The 17,565-nt window shown below is 42.9% G+C and overlaps 2 protein-coding genes and 1 long non-coding RNA gene across 4 annotated transcripts in view; 1 reads left to right on the top strand and 2 right to left on the bottom strand.

Moving 5' to 3' along the window:
* OFD1 (OFD1 centriole and centriolar satellite protein) overlaps positions 1 to 3,000 on the bottom strand; it is a 321,339-nt gene extending 318,339 nt beyond the window's left edge. The window contains exon 1 of the mRNA XM_083612109.1: positions 2,993 to 3,000. The gene's annotated coding sequence lies outside the window, so the exon portion shown is untranslated. The remainder of the gene's footprint in view (positions 1 to 2,992) is intronic.
* On the top strand, positions 1,126 to 14,978 carry LOC310761939. Its single transcript, XR_014547759.1, has 3 exons — positions 1,126 to 1,237; positions 3,608 to 3,660; positions 13,372 to 14,978. It is a non-coding gene; the product is annotated as an uncharacterized lncRNA (long non-coding RNA).
* Positions 14,605 to 17,034, bottom strand: TMSB4X (thymosin beta 4 X-linked). Of its 2 annotated transcripts, none has more exons than XM_083612208.1 (3): positions 16,874 to 17,034; positions 15,485 to 15,598; positions 14,605 to 15,080 (listed from the first exon to the last, which is right to left on the bottom strand). In XM_083612208.1, exons 2-3 carry the CDS (start codon positions 15,582 to 15,584, stop codon positions 15,046 to 15,048), a joined length of 135 nt encoding a protein of 44 aa, XP_083468334.1. In that variant the 5' UTR covers positions 15,585 to 15,598; positions 16,874 to 17,034; the 3' UTR covers positions 14,605 to 15,045. The 2 variants fall into 2 exon arrangements, with proteins under 2 accessions (XP_083468334.1, XP_083468335.1); XM_083612209.1 differs by having other exon boundaries at positions 16,863 to 16,958.
* Positions 17,035 to 17,565: the final 531 nt, after the last annotated feature.

Genomic DNA, 17,565 nt, shown 5'->3' with positions numbered 1-17,565 from the left:
CTCTCCCCCCCCCCCAATCCTGGAAACTGTAGTTTGTTAAGTGTACTGGGAATTATTGCTAGAACTTGGTAGTTTACTTTTGTGTAGACATATGTAATGTTGCACTGCCAGCATGGACGAAGCCAGGATTTTTGTTAGGGGAGGGCTGGACTTTTGTTGGTGATTGGTCAGTTAGTTAAGCATTTCTATTGTTTTACTTGATGGGGGGCAGCTGCCCCCCCCTCCCGCCCTCCCTTGGCTACACCCATGACTGCCAACCTCTAAAGCGGAGGTGTTATGTACTGAGTTGAATAGGATCCAAAAGGCAGCAGTCTGATTGGTCCCAGAACAATAGGATCCAGAATGCAGCAGTTTGATTGGTCCACAGGAGCCACCCAATCCAGCTCCAGGTGGAAGGGAATCTGCAACCTGATTGGCCTACAGGAGAATCCCGGAATTAGCCAATCACATTGGGCCCATTGTGTAAATAATATATATAAGGCAGACATTCTGGGGGAACTTCCATTCCTCCTCACCACTATGAGCTGAATAAAGAGCATGAAATCCACTCTCGACTCCAAGTATATTTCAGGAGGTGAAGAGCCTTTTTCAACCAGAGGACCACATGCCTTTGTATGGAACTGTGCCACTGATGAGCAAGGGCAAGGGCAAAAGTGGGTGGGACAGTAGATGCGACTCTCTGAGTCTTACTTTTATACAGTTCGCTACATTCCAAAATCATGTTTACATACACATCCATGCAAGCAGGATGCACGATCACAGTTCAATGATATATTCCTGCTAGGCGAAAGGATCACCTGGAACTGGGCTGCAGGTACAGGGTTGACATGGAAAGGTGGACTGGCCTTGAAAGTGTGCTGAGGGCCAGAGAGGGAAGCCCAGAGGTCCAGATTTGGGTTGTGTGCCTGAAATATCCTCCCCCTGCTCCGAAGTACCATAGGACTCGTTGTATTCGCATTTTCCTTCTGTGCGTAACACAAGGAAAACTGAAATGATTCAGCGCTCAGTGTTGATCTGCAGAGATGTGGGCGGGAGTTATAACATGAACAAGTTGCCAGTGGTTACGGCTTGCACTGTAAACAATCTCACTAAATGTCCTTTGCCTCCAGAAATAAGCACATTCACTGCGCAAGGAAGGAAAACCACTGTTCTTGATCCAAAGAGATGATAACAGGGCAATCCTATGCATGTGTCCTCAGAAGGAAATCCTACTGAAATCAGTTGAGCCTACTCCCAAGTAAGCATGTATAAGATTGCATCCTAAGGGCATTTTTCCACACATAAAGCCAAAGGTGCTGTTGAAGCTCTCCTGCTCTGTTTGTGCACACTTAGGTTGCAACCCTTTACAGCTGCCTGAGAAATTAGTGGGATTTACTGCTGAGTAGATATATATGTGGCAGTATTATTAGGAAGGACAAGCATTAGAAAGAGAAATAGCTGTCTCTAGATCCAAAGTTGGTGGTGGTTGTTGTTGTTTTATTAAATCTGTATACCGCCCTTCATCTGAAGAGTACAGGGGGGAGGGTTGGTTTTGAGTGGAAATGTGAGGAAAAGACTGGCCATGGATGAAAACGGTAACTCCATTGTGATGGGGTTAATTCCTTCCCATTTTGCCAGGCCTAATCTTGGAGATGTATCCTTCAATGCTCCTTTCATTATAACACCTTTGATCCCTCTCCCCAACCCCAGTCCTGATTTAAAATTTCACTGGCTGTATTTTTGTTTTGTTTTGTTTTTTTAAACCTGACTAGTCTTTTCAGCTGGATCAGCTTCTGTCTTCGTAGCTTGTTTATCTGGAAAGAAGTTGATGTGGGAGGAATGAAGTGTTTTGCTGAGAGAACAGCACATGCAAAACCACCTGATAACTCATTGCTGGGTTTTGTCCCCTCCCCCCCCAACATAACAGCACTGGGAATATTATAGCAGCCCTAGCATGGTCATGATCCTTGCATTTACACCTCAATTTCTCAGGATCTGGAACTGGGTTTTCTGCTTCTCCTGCTTCTCCAAACTCACTGAAAAAAAGGCCCATATATACCATATATGCAGGCCTGGATCTGGGCAGAGGGACCTCTGGTGGGCTCCGTCCTCTGTCTGGGGGCTTTGGCAGGCTTTCCTGGCTGTGGTAGCAGCTCTCTGAACAGTGCTAGGTCACTAGGCTTAGCCCCCTTTTGCCTTTCTCACAATACCTCAGCACAATGCTAGGTCAGGGGCACTGTGGGGAATTGAAAAAGGGTAGCTGTCTGGCACTGGCCAGAAGATAGACTAAATCAATAAATAAGGTGGGCTGGCATCAGCAGTGAGTCCCTGCAGCTGTCCAAGAAAGTCAGTTGCTCATGCTGACCTTGGATTTGTGAACATGATTGATCAAGAATGTTTGGATACATTGAGCCCTGTAAATCCAAGTGAAGAGGGAGTATGTGTTACTATAATGCAGGAATGGGGAATCTTAGCCTCAGTGCAGTCCTCTAGGCCTCCCTATCTTGCCCTCAGAACTGTCCTCAGACTGCTCACTGTCTCTACAGGCCACAACCCTCACTGGCCCTGCTTTATGCCCTGAGTGTTTTGGCCTGGCTGGAATGTGTCCTTGAACTCTAATAGCGCCGCTTTCTTGTCTGGATGGAGGATAGAGAGGGGTGTGATCGCCTGAAGAAACTAGCTGACAGGAGCGAGCCAGCAGTAAATCACACTGAGCAAGTTGGAGTTATTAGCAAATATCTGCACAGGAGTGGCAGGCCTAATGACACCTCTCCTCAGCTGTCTAAGTGCCCTCCTCTCAACAGTTCGTCCCAAGCAATCTGAGACTGCGCCTGCATGAAGCTAACTTCTCCTCCACCCTTTTCATGCCTCTCCTGGTTCTGGAAGATGAGGAGGGATGGGAGCTTTTCACAGCAGGAGGGGGAAACATCTGTGCCTCTTCATCAGCTGAGTTCATCTCTGCCTCTTGGCTTCCCTCCTCTCCTACTTCAGCTTCTGCCTCTAATTCTGGACTTCTCTTTGCTAGACTCCCCTGCTCACTATCCCCTGTTACCTCTTCAGCTTCCGACAGCTCCTCCTCCCAGTCTGCTCCCTCTTCTCCCTCTGAACACTCATCATCATCCCACTACCAATCACCTTCATCTCTTGTGGGTTCTCCAGCTGGTTCCTCCCACCATTCCTCTGCATCCAGCCAGTCCATGACACTAGCCTACAATACAAAGATAAGATCCACATCAGTTGCTCTGCTCCTACTTCGCTGAAATTTCACTTCATGACTCCAACAAAGTCCATACAAGCTTACAGCATAATCACATTATTCTCTTTTTTTATGTCTTTAAGGTACCTCAATACCCTTTGTTGTTTTTGCTGCCAGAAACTAACATGGCTCCCCATCTGGGCATTTGTAATATGTAGACATCAGTCCCCAACATTTTGAGCAGAACATGGAACAGGCAGTTCAATAAGCATTTTTTTAAAAATGCACATGGTTGCATTACTCTCCTCTTGTTTATTTAATTTAATTTCTAGCTGCCCCCACCTCTCTTGAAACAAGTTGGCTGCAGGGATTACAAATAAAACAGGACACACACAGTAACAACATCATGTCGATTTCCATGTTCTTCCACAGCTGCTTAACCCAGACTCTTGAATGCCGGCCCAAAAAGAAGAGGTTTACATTGGGTAAGAAGTTGCTTAAACTTTGAATGGGAGTAGGCCAGAGCACAGCTGGATACGTGTGTGTTCATGTGTATATGCATACACACACACACACACACACACATACACACACACACACACACACAAGAATGCAGTTGTAAGGCAACAAGCCTGCCGTATATTTGACCCATAGGAAGGCACAAAATAGTTACTTCCTTCTGTCTAAAAATATACCAGATTTGTTGTCCACTGTGCATCAAAACAGATGGGCCTCAACCCAGACAGCATTGGGGACTTTCCAGACTGGTTGTTTATTGAGCATTCATGCTAATGTATTTAAAAAAAATTGTGTGGACATTATACAGCATTGCCTTCTCATTGAACATTAATCCTGATCAGTTCATGAGGGCGTTATATGACATTGCCAGCTTTTGGTTGATAACTCACACTTCGCAGTGCATAGGATCACTGATGCACCATACAGAACTGGTTCAGAAGTCACAGTATCCCAAACTATAGCTTACCATGACCACTTGAACATGCAGGTAAGGAGCCCACAGCTACTTTGCTCCTTTCTGCTCTGCTTTACTGCACAGAGTAAAGCTAAGGTTTGACCTAGCATGTCTTCCGAACCTGGGCCCACGGTTATGTTCCCTCACCAGTTACCACGAGATGTAGCCAAAGAATAAGCCTTGGCACCAAGGTTATATAATTTTGCTTACTGTGATGTGAGAAATGGGCCAGAGTTTGAGGGAGCAGCCAAAGCTTAGGAAGAGGACAATTTCTTGTAATATGAACCCCTTAAAACCTCTGTGCTCTCAGACACAAAGCTGCCTACTCAGTAGAAAGATGACCTTAGCAAAGCTTCATTGCACTTCCCATCTCATAAGGAAGTGAGAGAAAAACTGTACGGTTAAACTGTGATCTTAAGAAGTCCCCAGTAACAGCAGATTGGTCGCTTTTACCCCCAGGGCAAATGGAAAACTTTTTTCTCTGGACAGGGATTGAAAAGAAACACACTCTTATAAAGGCAATGACTCTGTCTTGAACCCTAGCCAGGATCAGCTGCTTTCGTCAGTCATGAGTTGGAGCACATACTTTAATTGTATCAAAATGTAGATAAATGATTTGATCTTTTGTATGAGGATTTGCTGTTTTTTTTCTCCAATTTACACTTATCTGAACATAAAAAGATATGCTGGATTAAACTAAAGGCTTATTAAGTCCAGCGTTCTGATCTTTTGCACCCATGCCCAGTTGCAAAGCCAGGACATGAGTGCAAAAACACTCATGATCCCCTGGCACTGGAATTCAGATGTGTAGTGCCTCTGATCCTGGAAGCCAACAAGACTAGTATCCATTAAGTAGTAGCCGTTAGCAAGGCCCAGCCCTACTAATAGACAGGAATGTTCCCTTTCTCTTGTCAAGTGAGATTTCTGCATACTGGCATCCCAGGATCCTGGGGAGAGCCATAGCTCAGGGGCAAACACATCTGCTTTGAATGCAGAAGGTCCCAGGTTCAGCCCCAAACACCTCCAGGTGTAAGGGGCTAGGAATGCTCTCTGTCAGAAATCCTAGACAGATGCTGCCAATCAGTCCAGCATATACTGAGGTAGCTGGATCAATGGCCTTACTCAGTATAAAGTAGCTTCCTATGCCTTATTGTGCTCTAAATACAGTGTGCACAGGGTGGATCTTAGGCTAGCGGCTTTGCTGATTGTGTATTGTCCCTGCCCTTGCAGATAAATGGTAAGGATCAGTATGATCACATATTCATCAGCCCTCAAAAGGGCCTCCCTCATCCCACCCTGGGGAACATATTCTGCTGCAGGTGTTATACCAGGACATACAGGGAATATGCTTCACTTCCTAGTTTCCACGCAGTTGCTATGAAAAACTGCTCGGCAATGCATATCTGGGTGCTTCCTGCAAAAAGATCTGCCTGGTGACTTGCAGAAAGCTTCAGCCTGTCAAGGGATATTATTTGAGTTATTTATGGTGAATATAAATAAAGAAGCTTGATAGAGGGGTTGGCCTTGAGGAGTACATTACCCCAGCACTCCAGATAATGCACTGGTTTTCTACAGCCTTGTAGACACAATTTCAGAACAGGTAATTATCTTGTAATGGCTGAACTATACAGCCAGTTTACTTCCTTAATTTTATGGCATTGTTCTGTATGAAACAGAAAGGAAAGACAGTGCAATTTTTACAAGGATGCAAATGGGCGTTGTTCTGACTGGAAATAACTGCCTCAGAAATGTTTGTGCAAGTGAGCAAGCAGGGAACGGTCCAGCTTGTTTTTTTGTAAACTGACAGAAAAACAGAGAAAATCCATACTGTTCAACCTCTGAAAACTGTTTCTGAATCTGCTTCAAAATGTCCCTGCAAAGTCTGTACTGTACTGTATAAGGTGTGGGTGTGTAGCAGTTTTTGTGAAATTTGCAACATAGAGAGACACTTCACCTCTTTTAAAAGATGGGTAGATGTTTCAGCTATTGCAGTTGCAACCTGTCAGGCTAGCATTTTGATCTTCATCATAAGCTGAAGGTCACATTGGTTTTGACAGAATGCAAGGACAGATGGTGAGTGTTTTTGTTCATCCAACATGGGAAAGCACACCATTCCACATAGTGGACACACACACCAGCAAATCTGAGGTTTTTCATTGAAACATACAGAGACATATAAACCAAGGGTAGCCAATGAGGTGCCCTGCAGATGTTGCTGGACTTCTGACAAAAATGCCCTGATGAAAATAGATTGCACACTCATGAACATGTTCACACTCAAGAACAGGTGGAATTGCCTTTTTAACATACAGTGTAGGTCAGTATTAATTGTTTGTTTGTTTGTTTGTTTGTTTGATCTATACCGCTTTCTTTCAAACAGTTAAGATGGCTAATAAAAATTACAGACAAAACTGCACTAAAAGTAATCTAAAAGTAACAACTGAAAAGGTCAGAAATGGCAAAATCATATTTAACAGTAGCAACCAGAGAAAGAAACTCCATGGAGGGGATGAAGGTTTAGAGACAGTGGCTTGCAGAAGGTCGCTTAAATGGTTTCATGGCTGAGGCTTGAAGTCAGGATTTACTGGCACAAAGCTCACCTTCTTAGTCATTCCCATATTAAAATCACGTTACTCTGTGTAAATGAAACAACATGCAGCAGCCTCCTTCAAAAGGGTGCCCAACCTTAGTACAAAGAAGTACAGAAGGTGCATGTTTAAAGTTCTGAGTGCAGCCAAATTCAGCATCTTGGTCAAGCTCCAGGATGTGGTCTGAAACTGTTGCAGTGCAAAGCTTTTGTTGTGCGATTGCTATCATGTTACACATGCATTGCAAAGACACCTTGACCAAAAGGAGAGGAGGGAAATAATGATTCTGAAGTTTGGGGGAGGGGTTAGTTTTGTAAATGGTTTTAATCATATAAGCCTTGTTCCTAAAAGATTGGTGTGTATGGAATAACTGCTGGCTATTATTGAAAGTGGCTTCCCATGGGCTTATGATCTGCAGAGATAGCCAATCCTTTTGAAAGTTACATTCTCTAGCCACAAACTTCATATGCATTTGGGGAAATCATATTGCTTTTTGTGTGTCTTTATCCTACTATCTCCAAATAGCTTTGGGTAACCCCCCCTCCCAAGAAGGGGTTCTTTTCCTTTGTGAATTCTCTTTTTTTTAAAAAAAGTAATATTTATTAAGAGTTTAAAGATTACAAAAAGAAGAAAAAGAGTTAAACAAAGCAAAACAATACAATACAATACATAAAAAACAAAACAAAAAACACTACTTATCTTAACAAAACAAAAACAAAAATAAAAACAGAAACAATTTAAAACACATCCAATATTTCCAAATCTTATCTTTCATTTACTTGTTTCGACGACCTCCTCACACCTCCCTTTTTTGTATTCTAGTTTAGTTAGGTATTTCAGCAAATCCTTTTCATCTTTCTCAGTTTTTTGTCCTATAATTTATCTTAACACAATCTAACCTTATTCTTTTTCCTTTGGCCCATTAACAGTCTATTTTTACTTAATTCTTTATAACATTTCTGCTAAAGCCATATAGCTTCCTTCCAGCATCCTTCTAACATTCATTAATTTTACAGTGTTTCTGTAAATAGTCTTTAAATTTTTTCCAATCTTCTTCCACCGACTCTTCTCCCTGGTCTCAGATTCTGCCAGTCATTTCCGCCAGTTCCATGTAGTCCATCAACTTCATCTGCCATTCTTCCCGGGTGGGTAAATCTTGTGTCTTCCAATACTTTGTGATAAGTATTCTTGCTGCTGTTGTAGCATACATAAAGAAAGTTCTATCCTTCTTTGTCACCAATTGGCCGACCATGCCCAGGAGAAAGGCCTCTGGTTTCTTCAGGAAGGTATATTTAAATACCTTTTTCATTTCATTATAGATCATCTCCCAGAATGTCTTAATCCTTGGGCACGTCCACCAAAGGTGAAAGAATGCACCTTTAGTCTCATTACATTTCCAACATTTATTATCGGGCAGATGGTAAATTTTTGCAAGCTTGACTGGTGTCATGTACCACCTGTAAATCATTTTCATTAAATTCTCTCTTAAGGTTCCTTTGTGAATTCTCTCCACACAGCACTAAAAAATCCCTCTGTTGTCATCTTCAGCAATCCCCAAGAAGATGCAAAGTGTTTCACATTTCTTTCTCCCACTTCCTGCTATAGTGAAGTGACAACAGTTGGCTGTTGCAGACCAAACCATAATCTCATGCATTAGCCTACCTTGCCATGTAGCCACGATATTTGGAATGTTGCCTCGTAGATTTGCTACTTGTAGCATATGAAAGAGCCCTAAATTGCCTGGAAAGTAATGGCACGAGTAGCTTCATTGTGGCAAGCCAACATCGCTGTTGATTTGTATTGGACTTGGTCAAGACTGACATTTTCTGGATGGTGTTCAGTGTGGTTTGTGGTGGCATGCAAGAGAGTTTGCAGGTTTGCTACAGAGAAGGAGCCACAATGTTACACATAGCCACTTTGCACCCAATCAGATGATTGTGTGATTGCTCTGTCAGAAGTGCAAGTTTTTCAGTGGCCCAATGATTGTGCTAAAGATGCACCAGGCAGTGGGTTGTAAAGTGTGTGCTTGGTGAAGCAAAAAGGAAGAAGGAAGAAGGAAGGAAGTGAAAACATTGCCACAAATATTCTCACTGGCTAATTAGTCATAGGAATCGGTCCTAGGTTTGCATTGCTGGTTGTGAATACAAAATGAGAAAGCAGCAGGTTTCTTCAGTTCCCATAATGAGAAAACCCCACACCTTCTAGAGACTTTAACAACAATAACTTTGTATATATAAGGGTGGTTATGAAGTATTGTACAGGTTACACATCTGCCATCTGCTTCGGGTTGGGAGAAAAGTGCCTTTTTTCAATAGCCGAGTAAATGCAATTCACTTTCAGTACATCACATTCTAGCAGTTCTTATGAAAGCTTTGGCAACCAAGGCTGATTCCCCAAGAACAGTTTATAATCTGACCTGTTCCCACAAAGAGCACCCAAAGCATGCTGCTTTTAGCTAGAGAAATATTTACATTTCATTTTTGTGTTATTTAGCCAACTCCGCAAGAATCCCATTTTGGGACGGAAACAAAAGTAAACATTTCTCCAACGTCAACACAGATCCCATATGCTCAAGGACATTTCTGATACTCAACAAGAATTTGCTCTGTGGGCTGGTGAGGAGGGGGTAATTTATTTGGGTTTAGCCGTTGAGTAAAATTTTATTTATAGCAAGTCTTTGATAAAATATGACTCCTTCCTTCATTAGAAAGGAAAACAGAACTGACGTTTTTGTTTTGCTTGTCACAAATTATCAAGATTAAAGAACAGACACATGGTTGACAATAGGTGTCATTTCACAAGCAGAACCAGTTTATAAGCAGCAGAATAGTCTCTAGTCCTGCGGGTGTGTTTTGTACACTGTACAAACATTGCACACATGGAGCAGGTGTAGCCTGCCTGCAATCCCCTACAGCAAGGGTAGCCAACATGGTGCCCTCCAGATCTTTTGGATCTAAACTCCCATAATCCCTGACCAATGGTCATGCAAGCTGGGGCTGATGGAAATGGTAGTCTAAAACATCTGGAGGGCACCATGTTGTCTACCCCTGCTCTCCATGGATGCATCGAGTTTCTATTTGTATGGCGCCCAGTACAATATAGATACTACAGAAATATTTGTTGCTGTTCTTTTCACAAATGATGAAACAGTTGGACTCAGCTGGGTAGAACAAGGTGCTGATAACGCAAAAGTTGCAGGTTTGATCCCCGTATGGGATAACTGCAAATTCCTGTTTTTCAGGGGGTTGTAGATGATCCTCAGGGTCCCATCCAACTCTGCAATTCTATGTGGATTGGCAGAACAGATCTACAAAGAGTATTATGCCCTTTTATGAGTGGTGAGCAATATCACTTTCATGCAAATGACCAATCTAGGGTGTCTACTCACATCATAATGGTTAAACCTGGAAATGCATCTCAGAGCAGACTGAGATTCTGTTATCTGTCTCTAAGCATCAAAGTATCCATTTGTAAGGATCTTAGCCGGAGAGATCTGTGTGCAAAAGGATTCTCATCCTTGGTCATGAATGGCTAAAACAAATTTGTTTTTGGTTTAGTTTAGCACTGCTAGGATGATATGCATTCATTATAATGGATTGCTTGACCTAGCACATCTCTCCCCATTCTTTAGCTCCCTAGAAATGATTTGTCTGTTTGAGGCAGCGTAATAGCAATCAACTAACGTAGACAAAAACTCACCTTTGCTTTTCATATCTGCACAGTTGCTAAGGAAGTAAGGGTTTCTAAGGAAGTTGCATTATGCCACACATTCCTCTTTGCAGAATAATAATAATTTTGAAGTCAAAATGCATTAAGTAAGGGGAAGTGCATTTGAATCATTCTGGCAAGAGAATTAATGACTGAAACGGCAGGAGTTTGTTTCATACAATACGTATGCAGGATGCATGCAGAAATCAGCAGCACTGCGTAAGTGTAAAAACCACAGCTAACATTTCTTTTTTCTTTGGCGATCACGAGTACTCCCAGTAGCTAACATTTCATATCAAGCCAAAAAGGAGAGCTACTTTTCTGGTAGATATGAAGATGTATCTTGGGCCTTATCTACCTGTGCTGAGATTGGGCTAGTGGGGAGTATGGGAGGGAGATACCTTGCCATATGCTCCATTAGAAATGTTCTCTATTTATATGCAACTAAGGAAATGGTGCCTTTCATTCTGAGTACCTTGTTGAAGATATTCCCTCCCCGTGCAACATAGCAGATAGATGATATATTCAAATGTAGGAACACACACACATACACAAAAAACCCAAAGCCATTGGAAAGCCATGTCCAAAACAGCTGGTCCATCTCCAAATGGGAATGATAAATCTGCGTAAAAGTTTCAGAAATATGAATAGTCCAGGCCAATAAACAGACCAATCAAAGCAATGTCCCTCATTCACAAAGTTGATCTTGCTTGTTGCTGCACCATCCAAATATGGCGCTGAGAACACTGCTTTTAAATCCATTTGAGTGGTCAGAATGCAGCTTGCCTAGACGTTGTTTAAAGAGGTTACATTGATGCATAGCTAAGAGAAATGAACGTGAGGCCTGTACATACAGCTCAAAGTCCATATTATGGCACTGTAGCTAGCCATTTATGAATATATCAGGTGGTATCCAACTAAGTTTTACTGAGAGTAGACCCACTGACAATGGCTAAGATTCACTAATTTCAATGAGTCTACTCATGAGTAAAATTTAGTTGACTAACACCCGCTATCTTTTCTTCTTGTAACAAACATGCAACCACAAGGTCTTCATTCTATAAAGCACTCTTTCCCATTTCCATTCCCCAAAATTATCCTCACTTGTATACCTCAGTGTATGCTGAGGGCCACTGTGCATGTGAATTGTGTGTTGGGTATGAAGGTATGAGCAGGGCAGGCTGCTTCAAGCTTCTCCTCTGGGTAACCTTGGTCAGTCAGTGCCACTCAAACTAGATTATATTCCAAGATGGCGAGAACGTGTATGCATGTGTGTTTAAAAAATGGTGCACTTCACACACTAAGTCACATCATTGCTTGTAAGTCAAGTTCATAATGTCATGAATGAAAGCTGCCATTTATACTGCCTCACACCCTAAACACAGCACTGCCTTTGGACCAAAACTGGATTTTAAAATACCCTCCCCTGCCCTGTCACATAGGGAACCAAGTAAAGAGCCCAATATTCTACTTGCAAACTCCCAGTGCACAATGTGAAAATATACTATTGCTTAATGTGCTGCTTGGGTTAGGAGGGCACGACCTCACTTAGTGCCAAACTGCCACAGCCTCATACACAGCTTCAATGCTTTTCAGTTGAGCATATGCTGCATTGCCTCCACACTTTGGGTTTTAGTCATCACGCTCTGCATCCTGTTGCTTTCTGATTAAGATCGCTAGCAGGGTGGTGTCTCTCAATTGGTATTTTAAGAGTCTCAGCAGAACAATTTCCTGTGGCTTGTCATCCACAGTTCAAGAGGAAGCAAGCAGGGCTCTCTAGCAGCCTATTTGTTGATCGCTTTCATTTTGTCGTCAAGTTCTTTTTAATGTTCTTTTATTAGGAGTTGTCTCTCTTAGAACTCTATTTCAACGCTGTGGATCCTGAGAGATGTAAACAGGCCAATCCTGTATTTACTCAGAAACAATGTTCCAGTGATTTCACTTAAGACTTACTTCTCAGTAAGACAGCAACATATCATACGCCTTGAGGCAAAGGCAAATGGTCTTGGCCCATCGAAATTTTGGATTTTGTTTTTGTCTTTGAACAGCTCTCCCCAACTCCATCTCATGTCATAAATTGCCACTTGAAACCCCCCCTCCAAATAAAAAAGCATTTACTATGCACAAAGGGGCTTGCTCCGTGAGGAAAAACAACTGTAAAGCTCCCTCGTGAATCTCACAGTTCTTGGGTGGATCTTGGCCAATATGCTTAATGTTATGTCTCCATGGATTTGCCAAGAGAATTCATTTTGACATCGTTTCAGAGCAATGTTAGGCAGAATTAGGCATACTTAAGCCCATTGATTTGAATGGTTCTAGGTGCACCTAGCTCTGTTGCAGGTCTGGGCTGTTAAGCAACTGGTACATCCAGGAGCAAGTGAGAGTGTCTGTAATTACAAGTCCCACATCTTAACCGTCCACCTCCCCATGTTATCCTCCTGCTTCACTCAGCAGTAGAAGCTTAACAAGATTACTTTCAAACTGAATCAAACCCCGAAAGAGGAAGAGACAAATTAAGGAATACACATAAGCCACCAGGCTTTAGGTGGGGTGGCTTAAATGTTTTACCTTTTTGAGAATGGAGGGAACCCATTGATATTGTTGAAAGATTAATGAACAATCAGTTGCTTAAAATACATCCAACTTGGAAAGGCAAGATCATATTTGCATGATCTTAAAACTGTACGTTACTGGTAGTGAGCATCTTAACTTTTGCTGAAGAGGATTTCAGGTAACTAATCTGGTACACATTGCACAAAATGGAGCTCTCAGCAGTTCCAATATGCAGTCAATAAAGCCTGGTTTCACTTGAATACAATAGCCATTGTCAAGTTTTCATGAATAGTGGTATTTTAATTGACTATGAAACTGTGTGCGCACACACATGCATGTTCCAGAGAAAAAATGGGTCTATTGCTTCTTCCTAGTATGGCTGAAAACCATATGTACAACTGCCCTAAGCTGCACGGAAGAGTGGAATCTAAATGAGGTTATGAACAGAACAAAGAAAAGCACAGCCACTAAGGAGGTTGGAGCCCCCCCACTCAACATATGAAGCACTGCTCAGTGCAGGAGTGGCAAACCTGTGGTCCTCTAGATGTTGCTGGACATCAAATTCAGTAAACATGGGAGGTGATGGGGATAGTGGGAGTCTGGAAAGCTTGTTCCCCATTCCTAGAATAAATGGGAGTATGGCATTTAAGACCAAAATATTGGTGCTATGGAAATGGTTTTCTAGGACCCTTGGATATCAATGGTCACCTTATCTAAAAAGGGGGCTTGCTCATTTTCCTCCTCTGCAATGCACATCGTTAAGGGGTATCCTATGACAGGCATCTTCAACCTTGTCAGACTCAGGACATGGGTCTGAAACATGCACTTGGGGGCCCATTTCTTAAATATTTTGCCATATATTTGCATGGTGGTGATGCTGCTGTTGTGACCTACCTTGGATCACCAGTTGGAAGACCAGTGTTTTAGAGCATCCTCATCAATTTGTACAAGACAGCAAGATGCAGCTGAGCAACACCCACCTGGCGTCAACCACACATCTGTAACACCCAGGACTTCCTCTCAGGAGACCCCCAAATGTAGCAAGTTTGAAAGTTGCCACCTTAAGGAATGAACACTATGTCTGCAGCAGCCTGCCACCCAAAGCAGCAGCAATGACATGGCAAGGTGAAAATAAGTCTTCTTCAAATCATTCCCCAGCTGGAGGCTGCTGTGATGAACTAAAGACAACCTCCATGCACAGGCATCCAAAACTGCCAGGTTTTGCTGAACATGATTTTTTAAAAATGTTGAAAGGGGAAACTGTTGCAATAAATATATTGCCAAAACACTGTCCATATCATTTGGTAGTCCAATGCCTTTTATAACAAAACTTTAAAATATATGTATTTTAAAAGCACAATATACAGGTTGTATAGTTCCTGCATAGACCTCTTAGAAATAAATGTGATATTTTAAGTTATTTTTGCAGATTGCCCAATGAATGTTGAATCCTAATATGCAGACTGCTCTTGGCAGACAAAAGCTGGAGGGGAAAAAAATGTTTATGCAGGAGTCTATAAAGTCATATAATCTCATGTTGATATAGGCACTTATACTTCCTCCTTTGATAACAATTCTCAAAAAAAATATATACCAGATCAGTATAATCCAGATTTTAAAACATTTTATTTTTGCATATTAAAAAAATTGTGCATTCCAATAATTAAAATCATTTGAACAAAAAAAAAATGGCACTCTGTTAACTGCATTTTACAGCTTGCGGGACCTTGGTACAGCTTTGCGTATATTCGGGTGTTACTAGATTACTGTAGTCCCTTCCCAGGATCTTCTCTCGAGACACATGCAAGCTCTTTCGTGCCACCAGGACCAAGCTGGACAGGCAGATGGAAAGGGCAGCGCCTTCGTTCACAGCATCAGTAGTTCTCTCTATTCTTTAAATTTTTTTTTGGATGTGAAAGGGGCAGTACAGTCATTCAAACTTTATCCAACCTCTTTGCATCTTACAAAGTTAAAACAGCTAAAAGAAGTAAAATAAGAAGGCAATGCTTGTGGAATGTACAGTGCATAATTTGGAAGGGCCGGTTTCATTACGATTCACCCGCTTGCTTCTCCTGTTCAATTGCTGCAAAAGGGGGAAAGAAGGAGAAAAGAAAGAAAAAAGGATTATGCATTTGAAATGCAGTTAAGTAGGAATCGCAATATTTTTTTTAAAAAAACCTATTCATTTAAAATTCATCAAAATTAGACACTGTTGAATAAATCTATTTTTAAAAAATTCTCTTTCAATATATTGCATTTCATGCATACTGTGCTTAAAAGTCCCCTTATTTTCATAAAATATCTTTATTTTGTGTATTGTATTTAATGCTTCCATTTGTACATAAATTGCACAGCATCCTGTAAGGCACTGAAACCCCATCCAGCAAGAGAGGAGGAGGAGGATAGCTGAAGGAGCCTGGCTCAGCCCAGCCTTCTCTTTGTCTCCAGCGGCCCACGCCCTCTTCTCATTTCCCAAGATCCACTTACTTTCTTTTGAAGGCAGTGGGTTTTTCTCTTGCGTTTCCGTCTTCTTCAACTTAGACTTGTCGAATTTCTCGATTTCAGCCATATCTGGTTTGTCAGACATATCTGCCGATTGATCTGCACGCACACACAAAAGAGGGGAAAGAGATGGTTAGAGATTGCACCACCCTTCCTTCCTCCCCCCCAGCCCCACCCCTTTTCAAAACCGCTTGAATTCACTCCAACCATCTCAGCTCCTTCTTCCTGATTAAGTGCAACACTACTAACCCCCCCTTACTTTAAAAGGCAGGTCTCTATATACTTATATTCATATGAGCTAAAAAAATTAAAATTGCACCACTGGAGGCTCAGCCTCAGATGAAACAGCACGCACGAGGGGGGGGGGGAGATAATCGAAAGGCTTTAAAATAAAATTTAAAAAACAATTTGTTCCAGGTGAAAATCAATTAATTCGTTTAAAAGAAAAAAAAACAATACTCATTGTTTTAGTGGTGGTGATGCATCTGCCCCAGATCTCCCCACTAGCCTTATTGAATGTGGAAAGCACAGCAGAGAAAACCGCACTTAGAATAAAGCAAGCAAAGGATGAGGATGGTGAAAAAAGCGCCTGCGTGTATGCACACAATGCCACCAAGCGAAGCGAGCGAGACTATGCTAATCACTTTCTTCCATCTTAGTGTCTGGTCTGCCCAGCACATTTGGAGGGAGTCCTGCATTCTTCCCTCGGCACAAAGAGCTCGCGCTGCAGCTGCAGCCCCAACCACCGCCCTTCCTCTCCCTCTCTCTCGCCCCCTCGCTTTCTCCTTCCCGGGGCCGCCAGATCCACAGCGCCGGCTGCTCGCCAGGAAAACAAAGAGCTGCTCTCTTTTGTCGCTCAACATGCGGGGGGCGGCAGCAGCCCGTCGCCCGAGGATGCCTCCCCTTCCCCGCCCGCATCTTCCCCTCTCCACCTTTCCGATCACGCCCCAAGTCCCCCTGCCTCCGAGGCTCGAGGTTTCGAAGCGCGCACACGCGCAAAAACGCGCCTCTCCAAGGAAAGCGCAGCAAGCAGGCAAGGAAACCGAACCAAGGTGCCTTGATCTGTCCAGCGTGCCATTCTCTTCCCCTCCGGCAAACATCAGGGGTCGGAGGGAGAGGGCAGAACCTTCTCGCTCAAAATGATAGTAAACTAATAATAGTAACGATAAAGCTCGTTTCTCCACGCATTTAAGCCGCCGCCTGGTGCATTCAGAAAGAAGCCCTGGGTGTGTTTGCGTTCAACAAAGCGGAGACCAAAATCTCAACTGCCTCGAAAATCCAAGCCTACGGCAACATGCGGACGGAAAAAGGGGTGCTGAGATACCCCTCAAATAACCCCCACCACCGGAAAAGAAAGAAAGACCAGAGCCTCACCAGTGATGCGCTCTCTTCAGGTACAATTCCGCTCTTTGCAGCAGCTGCTCTGGACCGTCGTATAAAAGGGCGCTCCCCCTGCGTGACCAGTTATACCCCGATTCTATGCAAATCGCAGTGATGTCATCTTGAATAACTTAACTCTTTCGCCGCCCTTAAAGTTCCCGGCTTCCTCTTTTCTTCGCCCTCGGAGAGAGCCCTGCTTACATAGGAAAAGGAAAAGGCAGCGATTAAACCCACACGCACCGGGGGGAAGAAAAGAAGAAGAAAGTCGCATGTAAATTATGATTCGGATACATTCTTGTTCCCCGCAAAGGGGGGGGGGCGATTTTGCATGCGGGCGTTTCCAGTAAGAGCAATTTTCTTTTTAAAAAATAATAATAAAATAATGAAAGGCTGCATTTCCTTGGAGAATTTCCTTGCACCCGCTGACTTGAGAAATGATCACGCCATACAGGCAGCGGGCCAGCGAGACCCACGGGAGGCCTACCTATGCAGACCTCGACTAGAAATATGCTACGGTTTTTGCCCAGGCATCCACGAGGCATCCCATGAGCTGCATGGAAGGAAGGTTGCGATCTACCCTTTTGTGCTTCCTCTTTCATCCAAAAGGGCAAACAATGGCTGCTGCTCACTTGGAGTGAAACGCAGGCACCGTTTAAATTAACGACTAAGGGTAAAAGTACCACCCG

This window comes from Podarcis filfolensis (assembly GCF_964270895.1).
Source record: "Podarcis filfolensis genome assembly, chromosome: 4".
NCBI lineage: Eukaryota > Metazoa > Chordata > Lepidosauria > Squamata > Lacertidae > Podarcis > Podarcis filfolensis.
Note: the sequence above shows the minus strand (reverse complement) of the source record. Positions and strands in the feature narration are given on the sequence as shown.